Genomic DNA, 20,894 nt, shown 5'->3' with positions numbered 1-20,894 from the left:
TTCTATTTTTAGTAGGGAGGCGTGGGTGATGTCTTGTCCTTGCTCAGGCTGGTCTCGAACATCTGAGATCAAGCAATCCTCACCCTTCAGCTTTCCAAAGTGTTAGGATTATAGGCGTGAGCCACCACACCCAGTTGACATCATGTCAATTTAATAAACTTCTCTTAATCTCCAAGTAGAACATGGATTGGATTTCATGTTGAGGCTGTAAAAATGTTTTTTGCCTTCTACAGTATTTGTGTTCATTTGTTAATTCTATCATATAATAACCATGCATTGAGCATCACTCAGTGTTGGAATCCAGGCATTCAGACATGAAGATATATAGTCCCTACCATTGGAGTCCTGGTAGTGACAGACGTGCCAACAGATGAGTTTGAATTTAGGGATAAGGGTGCCATAATGAAGCTTGGAAGAGGATGTGCATGAGAGGAAAGGCCTCCTGACTCTGAGAGCGTGGCCCCTCACTCTGGAGAAGGGATTTGTTTGAAGCATACTGGACCTCTGTGTTTGCACGTACGCTGCCCTCCTGCCCTCCTGTTTAGCAATACTTAAGGAAAGGATATGGTTTCCAGTTCTGAGATAAGTGTATTTGGAGAGTCTCTCTGAAGATCCCCAAAGGACTACCCTGGAACTGGCCTTGAAAGGTTGCAATCTAGAAATATGTAGGATAGAAAGACCATCACCAGCCACATTCATCAGCAACAGCCTGGGCCCTTAAAGTTTTCTCAATTTCTAGTGTGTGTTTGTGGAGTCAGCTTGGTGGTAGATCTTCTTGGTATAAAGAAATACTTACTATAAATCACACGTCCAGTTACAGCTTCATTGCAATATACCCTACAGTAGTCCTGTAGACACAGGGACCATTCTGTCACCAGATGTAACAAAACAACAGAACTCAGAATTTGCTTTTATTCAGTCTGCAGATTGCTTATTTTTAAACATAATTTTAAACATAGTTACAGATGCTGGGTGCATTGGGTCTTATTTTAATTCATTTGAAAAAGCATTACTGTGATAATAGCCACTGACTTATTCTATTCTTCTGTTCTCCCAAATAACTCCAGTCACAATTCATATACGTACATGTAGTTTTTTCTTGTGTGCTTGTGTCTTCGACAGGTCACCATTATTGCAGACGATAATTGCAGATTTTTATGTTGGTCCAGAGAAAGATTAACTTACTTTCTGGAATCAGAACCTTTCCTCTATGAAATATTTAGGTATCTCATTGGAAAAGACATCACAAACAAGCTCTACTCGTTGAATGATCCCACCTTAAATGATAAAGTAAGCACTTTTTAAGTTTGTTTATTTTATTAAATAAACATACAGGTGAGGTATATCTGACCTTATGAAGTATATATTTTCCTGAATTTTCATTAGCCGTATATTAAGTACAGTGGGGATATTTGTAATGTCATTCAAGGAATCATTTATTAAGAACACAAAAATATTTTATAGTAATTACATCATTTGCCATTGTTTAGTGAGGAGTCTGGGACCAGGATTTTCGGGGATGAGGCGCTCTCTGCTTTAAAAGTATCTCTTAAGGAAGATGGTGAGGGGGTAGGGAGGGAAGCAGGCCAGGGAGCGCAGGGCCCTAGGGAGGCAGCAAACAGATATGGGCAGACAGATCCCAGATAGCGGAAGTTGGCCTTTGAACCCTGAAGGCTTCCAGTCTTGATGGGTTCTTGGTCAGGCCTCCTCCCGGGAAGCTCATAGGAGACAGGAGAGGTGTAGAATGTCCGAGCTGCAGAATGTCCGAGCTGCCTAGAACTTCAAGGATCTGTAATTTGATCTTAATCTTCCCATATTTGTTCAGAAGGAAATTAAAGTGATCACAAAGAGAACTTGCAAAATATAATTTCTGTGATAATTACCATTCTCCAGAGACAGTGAGCATGTGCCAGGGGCTGTGTGCCTTGTCACCGTCCTCTCCTGTAGGTGGTTTATCACATGAAGTTGGTGTTTATTATTTCACGCTAATAAATGGGCTAGTGAGTATATTAAATTTCTATAACGTATTTGTGGTAATAGCTAATAATGAAAATCGTAGCTTACATTTATGGGGCACTTAATGTGTACCAGGTACCCTTTTTTATGCCCTCACTTATTTCAAGGAAACTACCTAGTGCTTAGAGGGAATATAGGATTCAAGTCCCACAGATCTCAGAACTCTTAAAACTTGGCTTTGCAGAAGGCCAGAAAGCTGGAGCACCAGCTGAGCCTCTGTGCACAGATCTCCATGATGGAGATGAGGAACAGCATAGCCAGCTCCAGCGACAGCGACGACGGCCTGCGCCAGTTCCTCTGCAGCACCTCCAGCATGTCCTCTCTTCGTAAGTTGTCCCCAAACTGATAGTATTCTGCGGTTCTGATGGATGTCACTGGAAATAGACACGTGACAACTCTGATCAGAAAAATGACTTTGCAAGTAACTATTTGGCAACCTAAAGGTAACAGTAAAAACAGTCCAAAATTTTCTCACTTTTTGCCTGATACTGTTTATCAGCTCAAATCCAACTTTAGAACTGTTATTTCTGGAATTGTTCACTAGTTTTCCATATATTTTGCTTAAATAGTAGCTCACCAGAGCACTGTAAATGAGTCCACATGGTGTGGGGAATATTTGGCTTTGTTGTTTTCCTGATCTTAGTTAGCGTGAGAACCTAGACCTAGCCCTCTGTTAAAAATACTAAGAAAACACCTGTGGGTGTTTTACTACCAGTTGGTCAGCTCAATGTGAGTTAAAAGTGACTGGGAAAGGGACTGTCCTTGAAGACAAAAAAGGTCACTCAACACCCCTGTGAGTAACCTCATTCACAAGCCTAGCAAGAAGCCAGTTTTCTAAGATTCTTCTATAGTTTAGATTTTTTTTTTTTAGTTTGGATTGTTTTAAAAAATTTTAAGTAACAGTAATGGCACAGATGTTGAAAATTAGTAAGCTAAATAAGAGAAACTACATTACTATGCTTAAAATTATTTTAAGAATTATTCTAAGAATGATGGTACAGGGCCGAGCGTGGTGGCTCATGCCTGTAATCCCAGCACTTGGGAGGCCAAGACTAGTGGATTGCCTGGGCTCACAGGTTCAAGACCAGGCCGAGCAAGAGCAAGACTCCATCTCAAAAAAGTAGCCAGGCATTGTGGCGAGTGCCTGCAGTCCCAGCTACTTGGGAGGCTGAGGCGAGAGAATCACTTGAGCCCAAGAGTTTGAGTTTGCTGTGAGCTGTGATGCCACAGCGCTCTACCCAGGGTGACAAAATAAGACTCTGTCTCAAAAAAAAAAAAAAAAAGATGATGACACAAAAACTTTGAACTAATTCATGTGAAATAGCAAAGAGGCAAGCACATTTGTTATTCTGTTGCTTAAATTAAAAACTATTCATATTTCCAATTATATTTTAAATCAAAGTAACTTTTTAGAATATGCAAACACATTGAACAATCCCATATTTTTATGTAAATGATCTTATGACTTTATATGCTTCCGGTAAATTAGGTTAAGGATTTAAATATTGCATAGTCAGGAGAAGCTGGAAATTACAAGGCCATGTGATTAGTGTGTAAGGAATCAAACTTTACCTTTTCCCTTTTAGGGTTTTTTGGTTGGGTCTAAGTTAAATTGTCATAAGACAGATTAACAGGAGAAAAACATACACATTTAATACAAGCTGTATAACTTGTATAAAACCCCATGTGAGTTTCATGTGGCACAGAAGCCTTCCTGAGGAAATGAGCATAATTCTCTGTCTCTATTTCCTGACCTTGATGGTGAGAATGTTGTTTTCTTTTTAATATAGGGAGGACATCTTTCACATGGGAATTTCATCCCCTGTTTATAAGAAACAGAATGAAGGTCAGAGTGAGCTTTTCTTGCACCTGCTTTTTTTTTTTTTTTTTTTTTTTTGAGGTTTTTGGCCGGGGCTGGGTTTAAACCCACCACCTCCGACATATGAGGACAGTACCCTCCTCCTTTGAGCCACAGGCGCCGCCCACACCTGCTATTTTTTTAAGTGCCTTAATTCAAAATAGTCCACATGCCAGAATGGCCTAATTGGCTAATTCCTTCAGATGTAAGCTGTCAAAGCAGATTCTGGGCTTAGAAATGCATTCTGGACCTAATGAGGATTTTTTTTTACTACTTACGATTTGTTTTGATTGAAATATATAATATCTGGATCAAAGTAGAAGGCGTATGTGATTGCTAAGGCATATAAGATCAAGTTAGACTGCCAATGTTTATGAATGCAGCACGTACCCAGAGCTATGAGTCATGATATATTTTAGGGTTTTCAGAGCAATACAAAGGAAATATTGGAAATCGTTGTATTTTATTCCACAGTAACTTTCTGAAGGGATTGACAGGCTCACATGCAGGTCAGGTGCTGCTCCTCCCCACTCTGGGGGGTCGGCCAGATGTGCAGCTGCTGTCCGGGTCACTGCCATTGTCATGGCCGAGGGAAGACAGCGGTGGCACGTTCACAAGATGGCTCTTAGAGCGCCCATTGCAAAGTGGTGAATGTCACAGCCACTCATGTTCCCTGGGCCAAACTTACATCTCTGCTCCTGCAGGGGCTGCACGGGGGGGGGGGGGCTGGGGGAGAAAGCAAGGGGGCAGATGGACTGGCCATAGTCCGCTCCAGGGGCGCTGTGTCATTGTACAGAAGAGGACATTGGGAGTGCGAGATGCTTATTCACTTGTTCCTGTTCCTCAGGTGCTGGGAGACAAACCTCGGGACCCTGTCTGATTCCAAAGCTCATACTTGTAGACCAGATTGCCTGTGCATTATAAAAAGGAAAAAAACAAAAAAAAAAAAAAAAGAAATGCAGCTGGCATGTGACTGGTGCTTTGTGATACACCGGTCACCTTCACATCCGTTCTTGCATTTAAACCTGTCAACTGTGTGAGCTAGGTACAGGAGCTGTTACTATTTGCTTCTTTGCAGATGACTCCAACTGCATTTGGTAAGAAGGTGGTGACTGCCCAAAGTCACTTCTCTCTACTCCTTTCTAGAGAAACTTACCATCCCTTGATTCCTTCCTCATGATGACACAGTGCTGCAAATTGGTTTTCACAGATTGGTTAATGTAATTCATTTCTGTGAAAATTTTGCCTTATTCTTAGTGCTAGGGCAATAGGGTTCTACATAGGAACATTTAAAATTATCCAATAATATTCTCCAACCTCATGTAGCTTTTGGTTAGCTTTCACTTTGCCTAGTATGTACTTACAGAATTACAAGCAATGCTACTCTATAAAAAAATATTAAATGTACCTTATATTTTCTTAATTAAACATTTCGTGCATTATTCTACTTATTCATTAACCCAAGCATATACGTTGATTTAAACAGCAATAGCCTGTCAACATTTCTTATCATTCTTTGTCTAATCAGCATCTGAACAGCACGTCATGCTGCACTCAGTTGATACATCTCTAAAGTCCGTTTTGATTTATGGGCTACCCACCCTTCCAGGTCTGTCCATGTTTCTGCATATTTTGGGGTTTTTTTTTTTCTTTGTCCTGTAGAACATTGATTTTTTTTTTGTAGAGACAGAGTCTCCCTTTATGGCCCTTGGTAGAGTGCCGTGGCATCACACAGCTCACAGCAACCTCCAACTCCTGGGCTTAAGTGATTCTCTTGCCTCAGCCTCCCGAGTAGCTGGGACTACAGGCGCCCGCCACAACGCCCAGCTATTTTTTGGTTGCAGTTCAGCCAGGGCCGGGTTTGAACCTGCCACCCTCAGTATATGGGGCCGGTGCCTTACCAACTGAGCCACAGGCACCGCCCAGAACATTGATTCTTAAATGTACGTATGAATCGCCTGGAGATTGTATTAAAGCTCCCAGTGCAGCAGGGGAGGAGGAGCGCCTAGGAGCCCACAAGTTTAACAGGTGCCAGCTGATAATAGCAATGTATCTGGTCTCTGAACTTCACTCTGAATGGGGAGCCTGTGGCATTTACTGCGTCTTGGAAGTTTGCTGAGTGCACGCCCATGGTGATGATTTCGGTGTTCTTGATTTCTTGTCTACTGGTAGTCAGGTCTAGAACAATGATCTTTACCCCGTGTGCCACAGCACAGTGGTGTGGCATGAGAGGCTGGCAGGTGCTCCATGAAAAATTTTAAAGATCATTAATTAAATTATTTGCCAAAGAATTTCAAAGCACAGTAAGTGTATTCTTTTTTTGGATCAACGTAATTTGAGTGTGCTATGAAAGTTGAACTATAGGTTCAAAGTGCCATGAGATAAAAAATGTTGAAAAACCCTGGTCTGGAGACCTGGAGGCTTTACCTAGAATCTGGTGAAGTCGCTGTGTTTCACCAGTACGGCCAGGAATATAATATACTGCATAACATCACATAGTAACAGTTTGGTTAAACAGAAATACAGTTCAGTGAAAGGTCAAGGGAACCGTATCAGTGAAATTACTGCAGCTCCTGCTTTTTTATGTTACTCCCTATTTTTATACATACCGTGCAACGCCAAACTCACCGTTCTGTTCTTTGCCACACAGGTATTTCACTTCAATTTGTCATTCAAAGGGGGTGAAAATGAAGGAATGAGATAGCCTGAGAAAATTCATTCCTATCTGTTCAGCAGTTCATAACCCAATTAATTTAACCCTTTAACTTTCTCATTGTTTCATTTGCTTGGTTTTATGTTTGCACGTGTTGGCAAATGTGAAATGGGAAGAGAGGAAGGAACAAGACGCCCGCAGTGTGTGAGATGTTGATTCCGCCACACGTGTGCAAGTCTCTGAGCTCCTGGACCAGGGGGCTTGCTCATCGGGGTACCTTGTCATCGTCTTGTCACCTTTCTCTCCTAATAAGGTTTAGCTTTCTACACGTACTGTGTAAAACACACGTTCACTCACCTAGATTGTGCTGGCACTTGTATCGCTAGTAAGTGGTGCCCAGCATAGGGATTGCCATGGCAACAGGACATGTTATGTTTCCTTGACAGGTACAGAACTCTGTTTGGGTTGAAGTTTAAAAACCTATTGTTAGGGTTGTGCTGTGTTGTTTTGTTTTAGAGATAGGGTCTTGCTCTGTCACTCAGGCCAGAGTGCAGTGGTGCAGTCACAGCTCACTGCAGTCTTAAACACTTGAGCTCAAGCAAAGCAGTCCTGCCTCAGCCTCCCAAGGAACTAGGACCACAGATGTGCACCACACCCAGCTAGTTTATTTTTTTTGGTTGAGGCTGGGTTGGGTTTTTTTGTGTTTGGGGCCTAGTTTTTATTATTGTATTGTTTACCTTTGTGACATTAAACAATACACTTGAACGTCCATTTCTCTTGTTCTCTGTACTATTTTTTAAAGTAAGGACATTTGCATTCCTACCTTTCTTATTCTTTCCCCTTCTACTTTCAAACTGTCATGAGTCCTTACACTGGGAGACTGTCAAGGTTGTATATTTTCTCTTTTACAACTGCAATTAGGTTTCCTTGTGTCGCCTATGAATTGTTCCAAAAACTTGCAAACAAGTAAACCATGTTGACGCTCTTAAGCTTTATGCAGAAGTAAATAGTGAGCTATGCCTACACTTAACTTCTTTTTGTTTCCGGTATCACAACTCTTGTTCTGTTCAAAAGAGATTATTCCTAATACCAAGTTCAAATGTGTTCCTCTCCTTTCATATACAACATAAAGATGACGCCACGGTTCACTATAGTTCCCTTCATACTTTGACCCGCCTTTCCCCCGGAGGTGGTTTCATTGCCTTGCTTTTGTTGAGAGGACACCTCATATTCACCAGACCCCTGGTATCTTCCAGTTTCTTACTCATTCATTTAGGTGAAACCCATTTCATTTCTTCTTAAAGTCTCTGCGAGGCTGTCCTCTATGAACCGTGCCTGTTTCTGGGTTTTGCAGGCATTTCTAATTACCTTTCCTTCCCCTTCCCTTTTCTGTCCTTATATCACACTCTCTCAGTCTGCCAATTCCATGTCCCATTTTTCTCAGAGACCCTCCTCACAGAGCCTGCCACCCTCCAACCCCCTTCTGCACCCCCGAGCTTTCTCTTAGAGGGCAGGACAAGGCTGCAGGCCTGCGGCTGGTCTGCGGCTGCTCACGGCTGGTGCTGTGCCACTCAGCACCCTGATGACCCATCTGAGTGGTAGGAGTTGATGTGAGGATGTCCCCGTGGGGCCAGAGTAATCCTGTTCGTGGGAGCTGATACTAACCTGCTCCAGCCTCCCTGTTTGCCCTACGTCTGTGTGCTCTGCTTGATCTCTGCAGTGCTGGTGCTGAGTCCGTTTAAGGGAAATTAGGTGCAAAGGCCACAGTTACCTAGCAGTATTATTGTTCAGAAAGCTTCAATTCAAACTCAGTTTCCTCAGTTAAAAAATTCTTATGATATAAAGAGACAAAGGCAGGCAAAGAGATGATAATTCTTTCTAGCAAAGAAGCTATTAAATCCTTTCCTATCCCCATTCTTCAAAAAACTGTATAACCTAATTAAAATTCTAAACTCCTGTAGGTTTTTAATTACTTGCTAAAAGCAGTTGGCCAGATGGTTAAACATAATAAAAATAATAACACTTTGAAAGGAATGAAGAAAATGTCATTAAAGTTTATAGAAGAAAAGTAAAAGAAAAAAAATCACAGGGCATTATATTAAATAGTTTACAAAAGCGTTGCTCCTTTTCAAAACATGTATTTCTTGAGCAAAGATAAAAGCCGCTGGACAAATTCCACATCATGGTACTGTGCTTATTTGAAGCTCAGACTTTTGAGGTAGCTTGTTCATCCTCTGGAACAGGGATGACCTTCATTCCAAATTTAAGAACAATATATATGCCTGCTTGCTTTCACTTCCTGGGAGAGACCCTATGTCTAGTTTGCATTTGCAGGCAGTGACGCCTCAGGACACACGCACATCCTCAGGGTAAGCTCCTGTCCTCCTCAATTAGCACTGGTCCCTAGCCACTGTTGGAACACGGCTGCTGAGGAGAGACTCTGCTGGCCGCATGCAGACCCCCCGTGGGCACCCCGTATGGCCACTCCTGCCGTCTGACTTGAGCTGAGGTTTGTACTGTTGCATTGCGGGTTCCCGCTGCCACCTCAGTGCTCTGCGTTTGCTCACGGCCCACCTGCCTCAGTTTGAGTTTTTCTCTCTGACTCTCAGAATTTCAGACTGGCGTACAGTTTCTTCTCCCCTGGACATACACTTGAGAACATGGCACAACTCAGAGCACAGTTCTGCCCCCTGGCTGCACCTTCTTTGGCGCCTGCGTTGCTAGTTGCTATTTATGGAAGGAATGTGGAAGTCCTTTTGGCAGAGGACTTTTTTTTTTTTTTTTTTGCCGGGTGGTATATAATGTGAAAGATCCTCTAGGCAACAGTAACTCTTGATGAAACTGTTTAACAATTTCACACCTGATAAGTCTGGGTGACAGTTCAGTCTGACACTATTTAATATACTTTTATAATAAGCTGTGTTAATTGGTAGTCAGAGCCTAGCAAATTGGAAGGTGATTATAGATAATAGCAAAAAATAATTTTAATTTCTTTTTCCTGATCATAACGAATACCACAGGATAGAGTTAACCACTCCATCTCCCAACCATAAGTGATTTTAATAGAAAAATAGAAAAATAAGAATATGTTTTCTGAAAAAATTGTGGATATGGAATTATTTACTCCTGTAAAATTTGGAGTAAAAGTAAAGCATTATACAGAGGTCGTGAACCTCACCATAATGTACCTGAAGGGTAAAAGTAATTTTAAAAAGCACTTAACTAAAGATAAGCTCTGTTTCTTCCTCTTTCCTCTCATGGTTTCACATCTCTGTAAGGTAGCTGGGCCTTCTGGGCAAATTTCTGATGATGTATTGGTACGTAAAATTAACAAAGAACCAGGCAAACTTGGAGAAGGAATTTATTAATGTTCAACTTTTGAAATGTAAGATAGTTTCCTTGAAGTCTAATTTTCCCTCATTTTTTCATCCATATTCCAAATTGATTTTGGATTTATTAGAGGCTGAAGAAACAATTTCCAGCTGTATTCTGATGAGCTCTGAGTTTTTCAGTTGAATTGGAAGGTCTTCAGATGGAGGCCAGAGAGCTCCATGTGAGGGGCCGGGTCCCGGAAGCAGCCTTTCTCCTGGCTGTGAGGATCACAGATTCCTATGTGGGCCCAGCTGACCCTTTCATTTTCCTGGCTGTGAATGTTACACTTTGCCCTGGTGGTAGACGAGGCTGGGGTAAGTGAGGTTGTTACAAAATGTGCATGCCCTCCTTGACCGATTTCCACTCAGGGGTCAGGCAGCCTCCTGGTGCTGGGCAACTCCTGGCAGTTACATGTCGGGCTGTGTTCCTCTTGTCTCCAATGGTGGAGAAAGAGCAGAGCAGTGAGGCCATGCTGTTATGAGGGCTGGGACTAGGGGGCTTGTAGACTGTCAGCCACAAGGCCCACGATGGAATGACTAAATATTCCCTATGTAAAGAGAACTTTTATGGAAAAATTAAATCTTGCCAGGCTGTTCAGGCTACCTGCTTTACCTTCCTGGGATGCGTTTCTGTCTCAGTGGCTCATACCCTGGTGCGGAGCAAGCTCATTCATAGCAGCCACCCTCTCTGTTTCTTTCACGGGCTCCCCAGTGTAAAATAGAAATAGTAGTGTGGGTGTGGTGAGGATGAACATCTATGAAAAGTGCATTGTGTTCCTAGAAGTAGAATAAGATAGTCAGAGGCAGGGTCCGATTTGTTTTTATTTCCCCAACATTTGACACAGCATCTAGCGCCTTGGGGTCTCACTGATCGTTTTTGCTGGTTGGATGAAAACCCTGTAGCAAGTGGTGGTGCCGAGTGTGGGAAGCCTATTGATGTTCCTTTGGGTGGGCGGTAATATTGCCCATCTTCTGGGCAATGCTGAATCAGTCAATTATACAAAGTTGGTTTCTCTCAGGGGACATGATACAAAATAGAATGGTTAACAGTCTCTTTTCCTAGTGAGATTCTGCTGTACCCCGAGAGCTGCCTGCGTTTGAGGAACCCTGGTATGTCCCGCCGGGAGGGCGGGGCCTGAGTCGCCAGAGACTACACATGATGGCCGTGTCTTTTTCCCACAGACATTACATGTGATGGCCATGTCTTTTTCCCACAGAGACTACACATAATGTCCGTGTCTTTTTCCCACAGAGAGTACATGTGATGACCATGTCTTTTTCCCACAGAGATTACACGTGATGGCCGTGTCTTTTTCCCATAGAGATTGATGGCCGTGTCTTTTTCCCACAGAGATTACACCTGTTGGCCGTGTGTTTTTCCCACAGAAATTACACGTGATGGCTGTGTCTTTTTCTCACAGAGATTACACGTGATGGCCGTGTCTTTTTCCCACAGAGACTACACGTGATGGCCGTGTCTTTTTCTCACAGAGACTACACGTGACGGCCGTGTCTTTTTCCCACAGGAAAGGAACTCCCTTTCTAAGGGTTCCCGCGTGGCCTTTCAGAGGAGGGATTGGTTTTCACCACCATGTACTCAAATAATTTTAAAGACCCTGGATCTGTGTGAGGCACTTCAGCAAGGCTTCAGGAGAGAAGAGGCCGCGGTCACAGCCCTCGAGATGTCTGTTTTCCCATCAGAGAGACGCAGCACCCATGGAAGGACAGAGGTGGTGATGAGGAGGCTGGAATCGCACTGCAGGAGTCCAGGAAGGGAGGTGGAGTTTGAACCCCACCTTGAGGAAAATGAAGAGAAGAGAGGAATTTGGTGGGATGGGAGTGGAGGGCCCATTCCGGGTGGAGAGAAAAGCAGGCGACAGAGAGGAAAAGGATGGATTGGATTTGGAGAGCAGTTGAGTTTACAAGAGCTTAGACGATAAGAGGGAGGCAGGCCGTGCATGGGGACCAGGAGATGCCACACTGAGGACTGTGAGTGCCGCTGACTGTCCTTCCCGTGGTATGTAGGAAGCACCGTAACACTTCTGCCTGGAAGATATGGTAGGAGCAGAATAAAGTCTTTCATGGAGAAGCTACAAGTCCTTGGGAAGTTTCTACTGGATCGTTTCCAGCTGTACTGGATCCTCTTCGTTTTCACTCAGTGAAAAAGGCAGTCACGTCAAATCTGATGCCCGTTCTTCCTTCAGTTTTAGCAGAATGCATGTCACTCTGATAGGACTCTTTTCAAACAGATGTCTTACTGTATTAGTGCTTCAAACTAGATCTTCTTCAGGCATGGTAGAACAAATCAGCTTGAGAACTATGAAGAATTACGGTATGTGTATCTGCACATGGATATATGCAATAGGAGCTGAATACAGAAACAGACATTAAGGTACATATATAGGTAGCATGGTTATATTTTTCTGGAGAACACTCAAGCAACTATCAAACTATCCAATCTAAAGGCTGTCTGACTCCATTTCCATCTCCTGCCCAATGTTTGTCCTCGGCCTTCCTTATAGAAATTAATAAAAAATATTCTCCCTCACCATTCTGTTTCTCATTAACCACCTTACAACAGTTATTTGTTCAAAAGTTACATGTTTCTTTTTCATAGAAAACACATACTGGTTGCAGAAGTATTGTGCTTAAATGTAATTACAAAGGGATTTTTTTCCTGCAAGAATGAATAAAAATGTAAAACACCTCCTGAAGAAAAAAGAAAAAGGTGGTGACAGGTGGGAGAGTGAGAGGGTCAGACAGCTAACGCTGGGGTCCAGAGAAGAAACCAGCTTCAGGGGACTATTGAGTGTCGCTCCTGATCAGCTAAATGGGCTTAAAAACTAGAGAGTAGTCCCACTTCCTCAGACAAGATGAACTGGGTGTGTTTCTGTTATGTGTACTACACAATTATGTCTGAATGTTTTATATGATTGATTTGGTTGAATGCTCTTAGGTACATCATGTAATTATTTGTTTTAAAGGTTTTTATCTGATCACGCTTACTTAGCCTAAGTGAATATTTTATGAGACCCAGTCATAACTTCAGGCTAGAAATACGATCGAAGCCCTGGGTGTTGCTGTTTAAAAAAAGAAAATAGACAATTTTGGGCGATGCCTGTGGCTCAGTGGGTAGGGCACCGGCCCCATATACTGAGGGTGGCGGGTTCAAACCCGGCCCCACCAAACTGCAACAAAAAAATAGCTGGGCATTGTGCTGGGTGCCTGTAGTCCCAGTTACTCAGGATTATGAAGCAAGAGAATCGCCTAAGCCCAGGAGTTGGAGGTTGCTATGAGCTGTGTGACACCATGGCTCTACTGAGGGCAATAAAGTGAGACTCTGTCGCTACAAAAAAAAAAAAAAAGATAATTTTACTATGCTCAAGACAGCTTAGATGGAGAAACAAATCCCTTGTTTGATCACAAGGCCCATTTCCTTTATTGGCCATTCCTATGGACACTAATGATTAATTTTATCACATTTGCTCATTATTAAAGCCATTGCCCTCCAAAGACCATATTAATTCATTAATTGTATATTCTAACAAACATTCCCAGGGTGATTATTATATCCCAGGCCCTGATCTAAGAACATTACAAATATTGTCATACCTTAGCCAGATAAAGAAGTTAAGATACAAAGAAGTAAAATAACTTGCCCCAGGTCACACAGACAGTAATCATTGCCAGTTGAGGAGAATGTGAATTAAAGATTGTGTTTGATGTCACCTGCAGAAAAAGGAGAAAAGGACCTTTGACAACTTACCATGCTGCGCTCTGTCTGGGCTGGAATTGGACCATTTTAATAGAGGTGTATTCTCTGCAGTTTTATGTCAGTAGTTATCATTCAGGAAACTCAGTATTTTGACTTGAAATGTTTGTAAGTGAATAATTTCCATGTATGTAAATCCAGTACACATTACCTGTACTGAAGCCCAGCCTTCAATAATTATCTTATGTTGGAAGAAAGGCCTAATGGTAATAGCATTTCCCCAAATGCATGACACTGGCTGGACAGTTAATAATAAATGACATTTAGTGACATTTTCTATGTACCCTGCACCCTGCTAAGCACATCACATGCATTATTTTGTTTAATCCTCCCAACAACCCTCCGAAGCAGGTCCTATGAATATCCCCTTCCCACAGATAAACCAGGCCCAGAGCAGGGTTAGTAACGGAGGAAGCAGAAGAGCAGGGATGCCAGGCCGGAAACGTTCCTGAGCCTCTGTCTTGACCATTCTGTGGCCACCACGCCTGCGCCATGGCTGAGTGCACCATCCCCACCAATATCTCAGTCTGTCCGGCCCCGGCCCTTCCTCGCTGAGAGCAGCGTTCTCTCGGTGCTGGCTAACCCTGCGGTTGACTGTAGACTCTTGCCAATAAATGATAGCTGATTTGATAGATTTCCACGGTCATCTTGTAGCCAATCTGTTCAGTGTCTTAAATGAGGTCCCTTGACTGTCCTTTGCTGTTGGCAAGTACTTAAGAGTCAAGTTTCACTCCTTACCCCTGCACCATCAACCTTCTCCCCAGCCCAAGTTCAGCATTAGCTAGCTGGCCAAATGCCCTTCTGCCCTGCCCTGGATCAGCAAGGAGATGGCCCAGGTGGGTGGGGCAGAGGGCGGTACTGACAGAGAGTGTGTGACTGTACAGAGGAGAGCTCCTGTTGATACTCCCACACGAGCCGCTCATTAGGCGCCTTGGGAAATCTGATAACTTCTCTTTTAGACAGTATTTCTTCTGCATCAGGCTTGGTGTCCGTTTTTGGCAGACCCTCTATAAGCATTTGGTGAGTGAATGAACCAAGGAGCGGCTGAATCGATAAATCATTTCTTGGTTCTTTTGATTGCACCGTGCCCTGGAAGGCCTTGGTGATGCTCCTTCTTTTGCTGCTAACTGGATAGTATTTCTTCCGCCTGGCCCTTCATCCTGAATGCCTGGACTCTGCGCTCACCCCATATCTCCTTCCTGTGTCAGTCCAGAGAGTGGCTGGACCTGTAGAAACAAGAAATGTACTGGTACATGGGATTACAGATGGCGTTAGGTTCAATAGTTTCAGTACAGAACTATTTATCAAGGAAATTAGGAGTTAAGTCAGCTTTCAAGGTCCGATTATTACATTACTATCATTAACTTTATTTTTTGGAGACAGGGCTTTTTGTTGTTGTTGCCCAGGCTGGAGTACTGTGGTGTCACCATAGCTCACTGAAACTTCACCTCCTGGGCTCCAGCTATCCTCCTGCCTCAGCCTCCCAAGTAGCTGGGACTGCAGGCATGTATCACCATGCCCAGCTAATTTTTGTATTTTTTTTGTAGAGACAGGGCTTTACACTGTTGCCCAGATTTGTTTTGAACTCCCGGCCTCAAGGGATCCTCCCACATTAGACTCCTAAAGTGTTGGGATTACAGGCATGAGCCACCCCAGCCAGCCTAATATCAATATCGCTACGTATAATATTAATGTAGAAACATGCATTCTGAGTCTCAAACAGACTTTGGGGTCACCCATGGGGAACTGCATATATTTGAAAACCTCACGTCATCCAAGCATAGGCAGTAGAATCTGTTCCACATCTGTTCTCAGGACTGAGAATCTCTTCTTGACTTTGTTGTTTTCTTGAAATGATAAATTGATAATAGAATGTGTTTGGAAATTGTGTTTCTGGAGCTGTCTATAGAGTCCCACAGAGTTGTACAGTTGGAGTTTATAATTGGTCCATCATGCCAGTATTGGGGTAGATTGACCATTAAGGGGTTTTCTTTCTGCGTCTTTTCACAGATGCGTCATCCCCACACCAGCGTGCCTCCGCCAAGATGAAACCAATAGAAGAAGGGGTGGAAGATGACGACGAGGTCTTTGAACTGTTATCTCCAAATACATTTAAAGTCCATCAGTTGCCTTGATCAGAGAGAGAAGTCAGGTTACCAAGAGGGAAACTGTCTTGAAGAGATCCTAGAAGATACCAGCACTTTTCATGGCTTTGAGATTATTCCCCTTTAGTTATGCAGACGGGTAGAGTCTGAGGGCAGGAAGGTGGAGATGGGTCAGGGATGGACAGGTCATTTTTCCTCTCCTCCTAATTGTCATATTTTAAAGTAGTTGTTCTACTGGGCCTTCTGACTAACCCTTGGTTTATTTTGAGATACGTATTTTCACAGTATTTTCTAGATATAGTATTGTTTTAACTTAAAAAAAAATCTTAGCACTGTGTTAATGCAAATGCTTTTTCACTTATTTTTCCAAGTTGTGGTTCTTTTTTCCTCACAGTATTTTTTCCACCGTGGGGTTGTCCCTGTGATAATTTCAACAAACAATATAACTTTGAAATTGAGGCTAAGGGTAACCTTAAACAGCAGGGAATTTGAGGCTTTATTCAGTGATTTTTTTTTTTAAATGGGAAATTTTAGAGAAAGATGTGATTTGACTGGTTTTAATTTTCTCTCACACCAGAAATGTCACTTCACTAGGTCACCTTACTTATTCGGGCACTGTGCAGATAACCTGACAATGAACAACCCTCATCAGACTTTACTCACACTCACCTCACATTATGTCATTTATAAACTGCTCTGAAACCTGGAGCTGGAAAGCCAGCAGGTGGAAGCATTTCTGAGCTGGGGGTCCACCTTCAGCTAAGTGCAACTGCCTTGGGACGTGGAGCCATCTCATCTCACCCAGTTGGTGTGGGTCAGGAGGATACAGGAGTCAAGTGTCTGGACAGGATGAGGTGACTGAAAAATAAGCTTCATTCTTTGGTCTGTATTCTGAAGTTTCAGGTTGTTCTTCCAGAAAGTGTGCCAGATACCCATTGTCAGAGGTGTGAACATAAACACAGCTGTGGGGCAGACAGTTTGCCACACGCTGTGGACACCAAGCCTAGGTATTGCTATGAGGGCCTTCATTCTAGAGCTCTCTTTTCTGCTAGAATCATATTTTAGGAAACAGGCATTTAGGTGGAGCTTTGCATCTCTGGCTGGACTATCGGGTCAGTGTAGCCTTGGAGAGAGGCCCACTGCTTGGCTACACTCATTGTGCCCCATTCATGCTTTTTTTTTTTTTTTTTTTTTTGAGGTTTTTGGCCGGGGCTGGGTTTGAACCCACCACCTCTGGCATATGGGGCCGGTGCCCTACACCTTGAGCCACAGGCGCCCATTCATGCTTATTTTGTTTTATCCACCATAATCAACTTTGAGTCCTTCCCCTCCCTATTACATAAAATAGCTAAGAAACGCCCCAAATGAAATTACCTTCAGGTGAACTGAGCCAAAAGCAGCATCTCTTTACTATGAGGTGATTTCTTAGACAAGGCAAAGAAATAGGCTCGGCACCTGTAGCACAGTGGTTGTGGTGCCAGCCACATGCACCAAGGCTAGCGGGTTTGAACCCAGCCTGGGCCAACTGAACAACAATGACAACTGCAACAAAAAATAGCCAGGCTTGTGGCAGGCACCTGTAGTCCCAGCTACTTGGGATTCTGAGGCAAGAGAATGGCTTAAGCCCAAGAGTTTGAGGTTGCTGTGAGCTTGATGTCACAGCACTCTACTGAGGGCGACACAGTGAGACTCTGTCTTGGAAAAAAAAAAAAGAGAGAGAGAAGAAAAAGGCATAGAAATAAGCTCATCTACAGTCATCTCATTTTCCTAAATCTGTTTGGGGGAGCGTATAATTTTAGTAATTTCATTTGAGTTATTAAATTTACATGCTGGGTCACTCACCGAGAAAATTAACACAGACTGGGAATCCAGCTCCCAACGTATTTATGAAATGTTGGCTCATTAACACCACAGTAAAAAGGCTGATTGCACGTCACTGCTAGAGTAGTCTCTGCAGTTAGGTAAACGGGGAATTTGTTTTGAAAATGAAAGCAAAGGTGAATGGCGGCCGTGGCTTTAAGATTGGGAAGCTCTCCTAGGTTGAGGTCTCTCTCTGTACCTGAGAGCACAGCTGCGACTGTGAGGCCGTAGTGCCAATACTGTTGTCCTTGACCACTGGGGTAAGGTCGGGCACTGCATTTAGTTCACACATGCATAAGGCTAACTCACAAAATCACTCTAGACCAGCATTTTTCAACCTTTTTTATCTCACTGCACACTTGAACTTACACTTAAATTATGTTGATCAAAAAAAGAATACAGGTACTGTGTTTTGAACTTCTTTCAAAAAAAATTAAATTAATGATCTTCAAAAAATTTCACAGCACACCAGTTGAAAATCACTGCTCTCTACAGTTACTAGAACATTCTTCTCTTGGTAGAAAGTAATGTTACATTCTGCTGTGTCCATGTTTTCAATGGACTTTCTATGGATCCAGGGAACCTTGCAGGTTTTTTACCCTGTTCCATTTTCAGGCTTGTCTCACTTTGCCAACCCCAGACAGCAGAGATCATCTCTGATGATCAGCCTGGATGTGTTCAGAGGGTATTTTCTGTAGTGTTGAGAACAAACCTGTTTTTAAAGCACACTGCTAAAAGTAGGTGATATAAGATCATTGACTGTTTTTATTAAAATGTGTATCAGTGTCATTGATAATGAAGATTATAATCTCAAGGTTAGGAATCTTAGAAGAGCCACTTAGTCTGAAGGGGAAACATGAAACTATTTTAAATACACACCTCCAAGGAAGACAGTGGGACTCAGAGAAAAGGAGCGGTGAGCCTCTGAGAAGCCCTCCCATTCAGAGTTGATTGCAAGCAGAAGATCTCCTATGAAGTACTTTAAATTCATTTATACAAATGAACAAGTATATCTTTGTGTAAACGCTTCAGTACTTAGATAAAAACATGTTTGTTGCCAAAGTCTCCAATCAGATGCTTCTTGTGATTTCTGATATTCACTTAGCTGTGTGGTCAAGGTTCAGAAAATGGTCTGTGGAAATTTTTCTACATATAACACCAAATATCCTATGTTTAAATGTAACATCAACTCAGTTATATGGATCTGGGGTGTATTATATGTTTATACTAGAATGTAAGTCTTTACAATATTTTGAAAGCCCTCAAATATTTATGTTTATAAAACTAATAGCACAAATATGACAGAAATCTTTAATGATGTTCATAGATCTTAAATTAGTAATAATTGGTGCTACGTAATTATTTTCAGTTATTATCCTTGGCTGTCTGGAATCTTTTCTGTTTTTCTGTATCACTCAATTTCACTTCAATCATTGGACACATTGTGGTTTGCTGCTAACAGTGTGTGTACTGGGAGACGTCACTTTCTTTGGATCTGGTTCTTCTACACATCTGATGCTTTTCTGATTTTATGACTTGAAGCTGCTATTCTTGCCTCCCAGGTCCCAAAGATAGTCACTTGGATGCTGAGAGAAAACTTTGGCGAAAGCTGTTGTAAACTACATGGTGCCCCGGCCCCAGCACACCTAGGTAATGACTTGGGCCTGCAGCTAAGATTCATGCTAATGTTATGCCAGCTCCTAACCAAGCACATGGCATGTAGGTCAGGCCCTAGCAGCGGGGTTCAGTGCCCACCTCCCTGCGGTCCCCAGAGTGCAGGCCCAAGCATCCACCATTTGGGGTTTTTAAAAATCCATTTCCAGTCATTTCCAAAGCTGCTGTTTAGAAACCTGTGACTGTGCATGCCTTGAGTTCCTCTTCCTTTCCTTTTTTTTTTTCAGTTTTTGGCCGGGGCTGGGTTTGAACCACACACCTCCGGCATTTGGGGCCGGTGCCCTATGCCTGTGAGCCACAGGCGCTGCCCAACCTTTTATTTTTTTAATCCCAGTTTCCCACCTCCTTTTCTATGCTCAACTAGGGAAGGAGGGAGGGGGGTGGGGCCTTGGTGTGTGCCACACCTTCTGGGGGCAAGACATGATTGCAAGAGAGACTTTACCTAACAAATGCAATCAGTGTAACCTGGCTTATTGTACCCTCAATGAATCCCCAACGATGAAAAAAAAAAAAACATTACCAATTACTGGCTGGGTGCAGTGGCTGGTGCCCCTAATCCTAGCACTCTGGGAGGCAGAGGCAAGAGGATCCCTAGAGCTCAAGAGTTCAAGACCAGCCTGAGCAATATTGAGATCCCATCTCTACTAGAAATAGAAAAATTAGCCAGGCATTGTGGTGGGTGCCTGTAGTCCCAAATATGTGGGAGGCTGAGGTAGGGGGAATCACTTGAGCACAGGAGTTTAAGGCACTCTACCCAGGGCAACAGAGTAAGACAATGTCTCCAAAAAGAGAAAAGAAAGAAATTCCCATTTACTCAATTCAAGGTCCCAAGGATTTGGAAGAGTAGGCTGCTGTTTGGGGAACTTGGTGTTGAGGCATAGCCACTGCTTTGGTTCTGCTTGTCATGGGATGACACTTTGTCTTACTGGTGGCAGCCACAGAACCCCCCAAAATACCTTGTGTATAATGATATACCATAGGCATCATAAATTTAAGAAACCTGCTTTTAAGTACTGTTTATAGGTTTTTCTGTTACACCTGCAACCTGTTTTCAAAATACATGAGGATTTTATGATTGCCTTATACAGACACGTTAGTTATGGGAAAATTTGTTTTTAGGTGTCACTAACATCTACTTTGTAATAAAGATTCATTTTGTCTGAATAGAGCCTTTGAGTTTAAAATATTTTCATGTGTTGCCATTTGATCAAATAATTTCTTTAAAAACGTGTGTATTTTTATATTATTCCTCTACGTATAGCTGGTTTGCTCTACCACCACACCCAAAAGCTGAGGGCTGGTTCAGTGACCTTCAGAGGTTGTGGAAATTTCCCTGGTTGAGGTGGTCTGAGCAGACCAGCACAAGTGGTGCTCTTGGGTCAGTTTTACCTAATGTCAAAGTCTCTGGCCTGGATAGGAAAAGAAAGGGCCAGAAGGCAGTGGGGACAGAGATGACTGGATGTGGCATTCGAGAAATTGCATCACCACATCTGAACACCTCAACTTTCACGGAAGTCCTGGGAAGCAGTCAGGGACTCCCATGGATGCTTTCTGTGGTGGGCGAGGGGAACAGTTTCCATTCTTG

At 42.9% G+C, this 20,894-nt stretch overlaps 1 protein-coding gene across 3 annotated transcripts in view; it reads left to right on the top strand.

Moving 5' to 3' along the window:
- The window catches only part of BVES (blood vessel epicardial substance), a 36,336-nt gene extending 17,841 nt beyond the window's left edge, over positions 1 to 18,495 (top strand). For 2 of the 3 annotated variants that reach the window (XM_053592527.1, XM_053592526.1), the window contains 3 exons: positions 1,123 to 1,290; positions 2,201 to 2,342; positions 15,681 to 18,495. In XM_053592527.1, the coding sequence (XP_053448502.1) occupies positions 1,123 to 1,290; positions 2,201 to 2,342; positions 15,681 to 15,805 (435 nt within the window). In that variant the 3' untranslated portion in view covers positions 15,806 to 18,495. Of the gene's footprint in view, positions 1 to 1,122; positions 1,291 to 2,200; positions 2,343 to 11,424; positions 12,441 to 15,680 lie in introns of those variants that run through there. The other variant, XM_053592528.1, reaches the window with a different exon arrangement.
- The last annotated feature ends 2,399 nt before the right edge of the window (positions 18,496 to 20,894 follow it).

This window comes from Nycticebus coucang, chromosome 5, assembly GCF_027406575.1.
Source record: "Nycticebus coucang isolate mNycCou1 chromosome 5, mNycCou1.pri, whole genome shotgun sequence".
Taxonomy (NCBI): Eukaryota; Metazoa; Chordata; class Mammalia; order Primates; family Lorisidae; genus Nycticebus; species Nycticebus coucang.
Note: the sequence above shows the minus strand (reverse complement) of the source record. Positions and strands in the feature narration are given on the sequence as shown.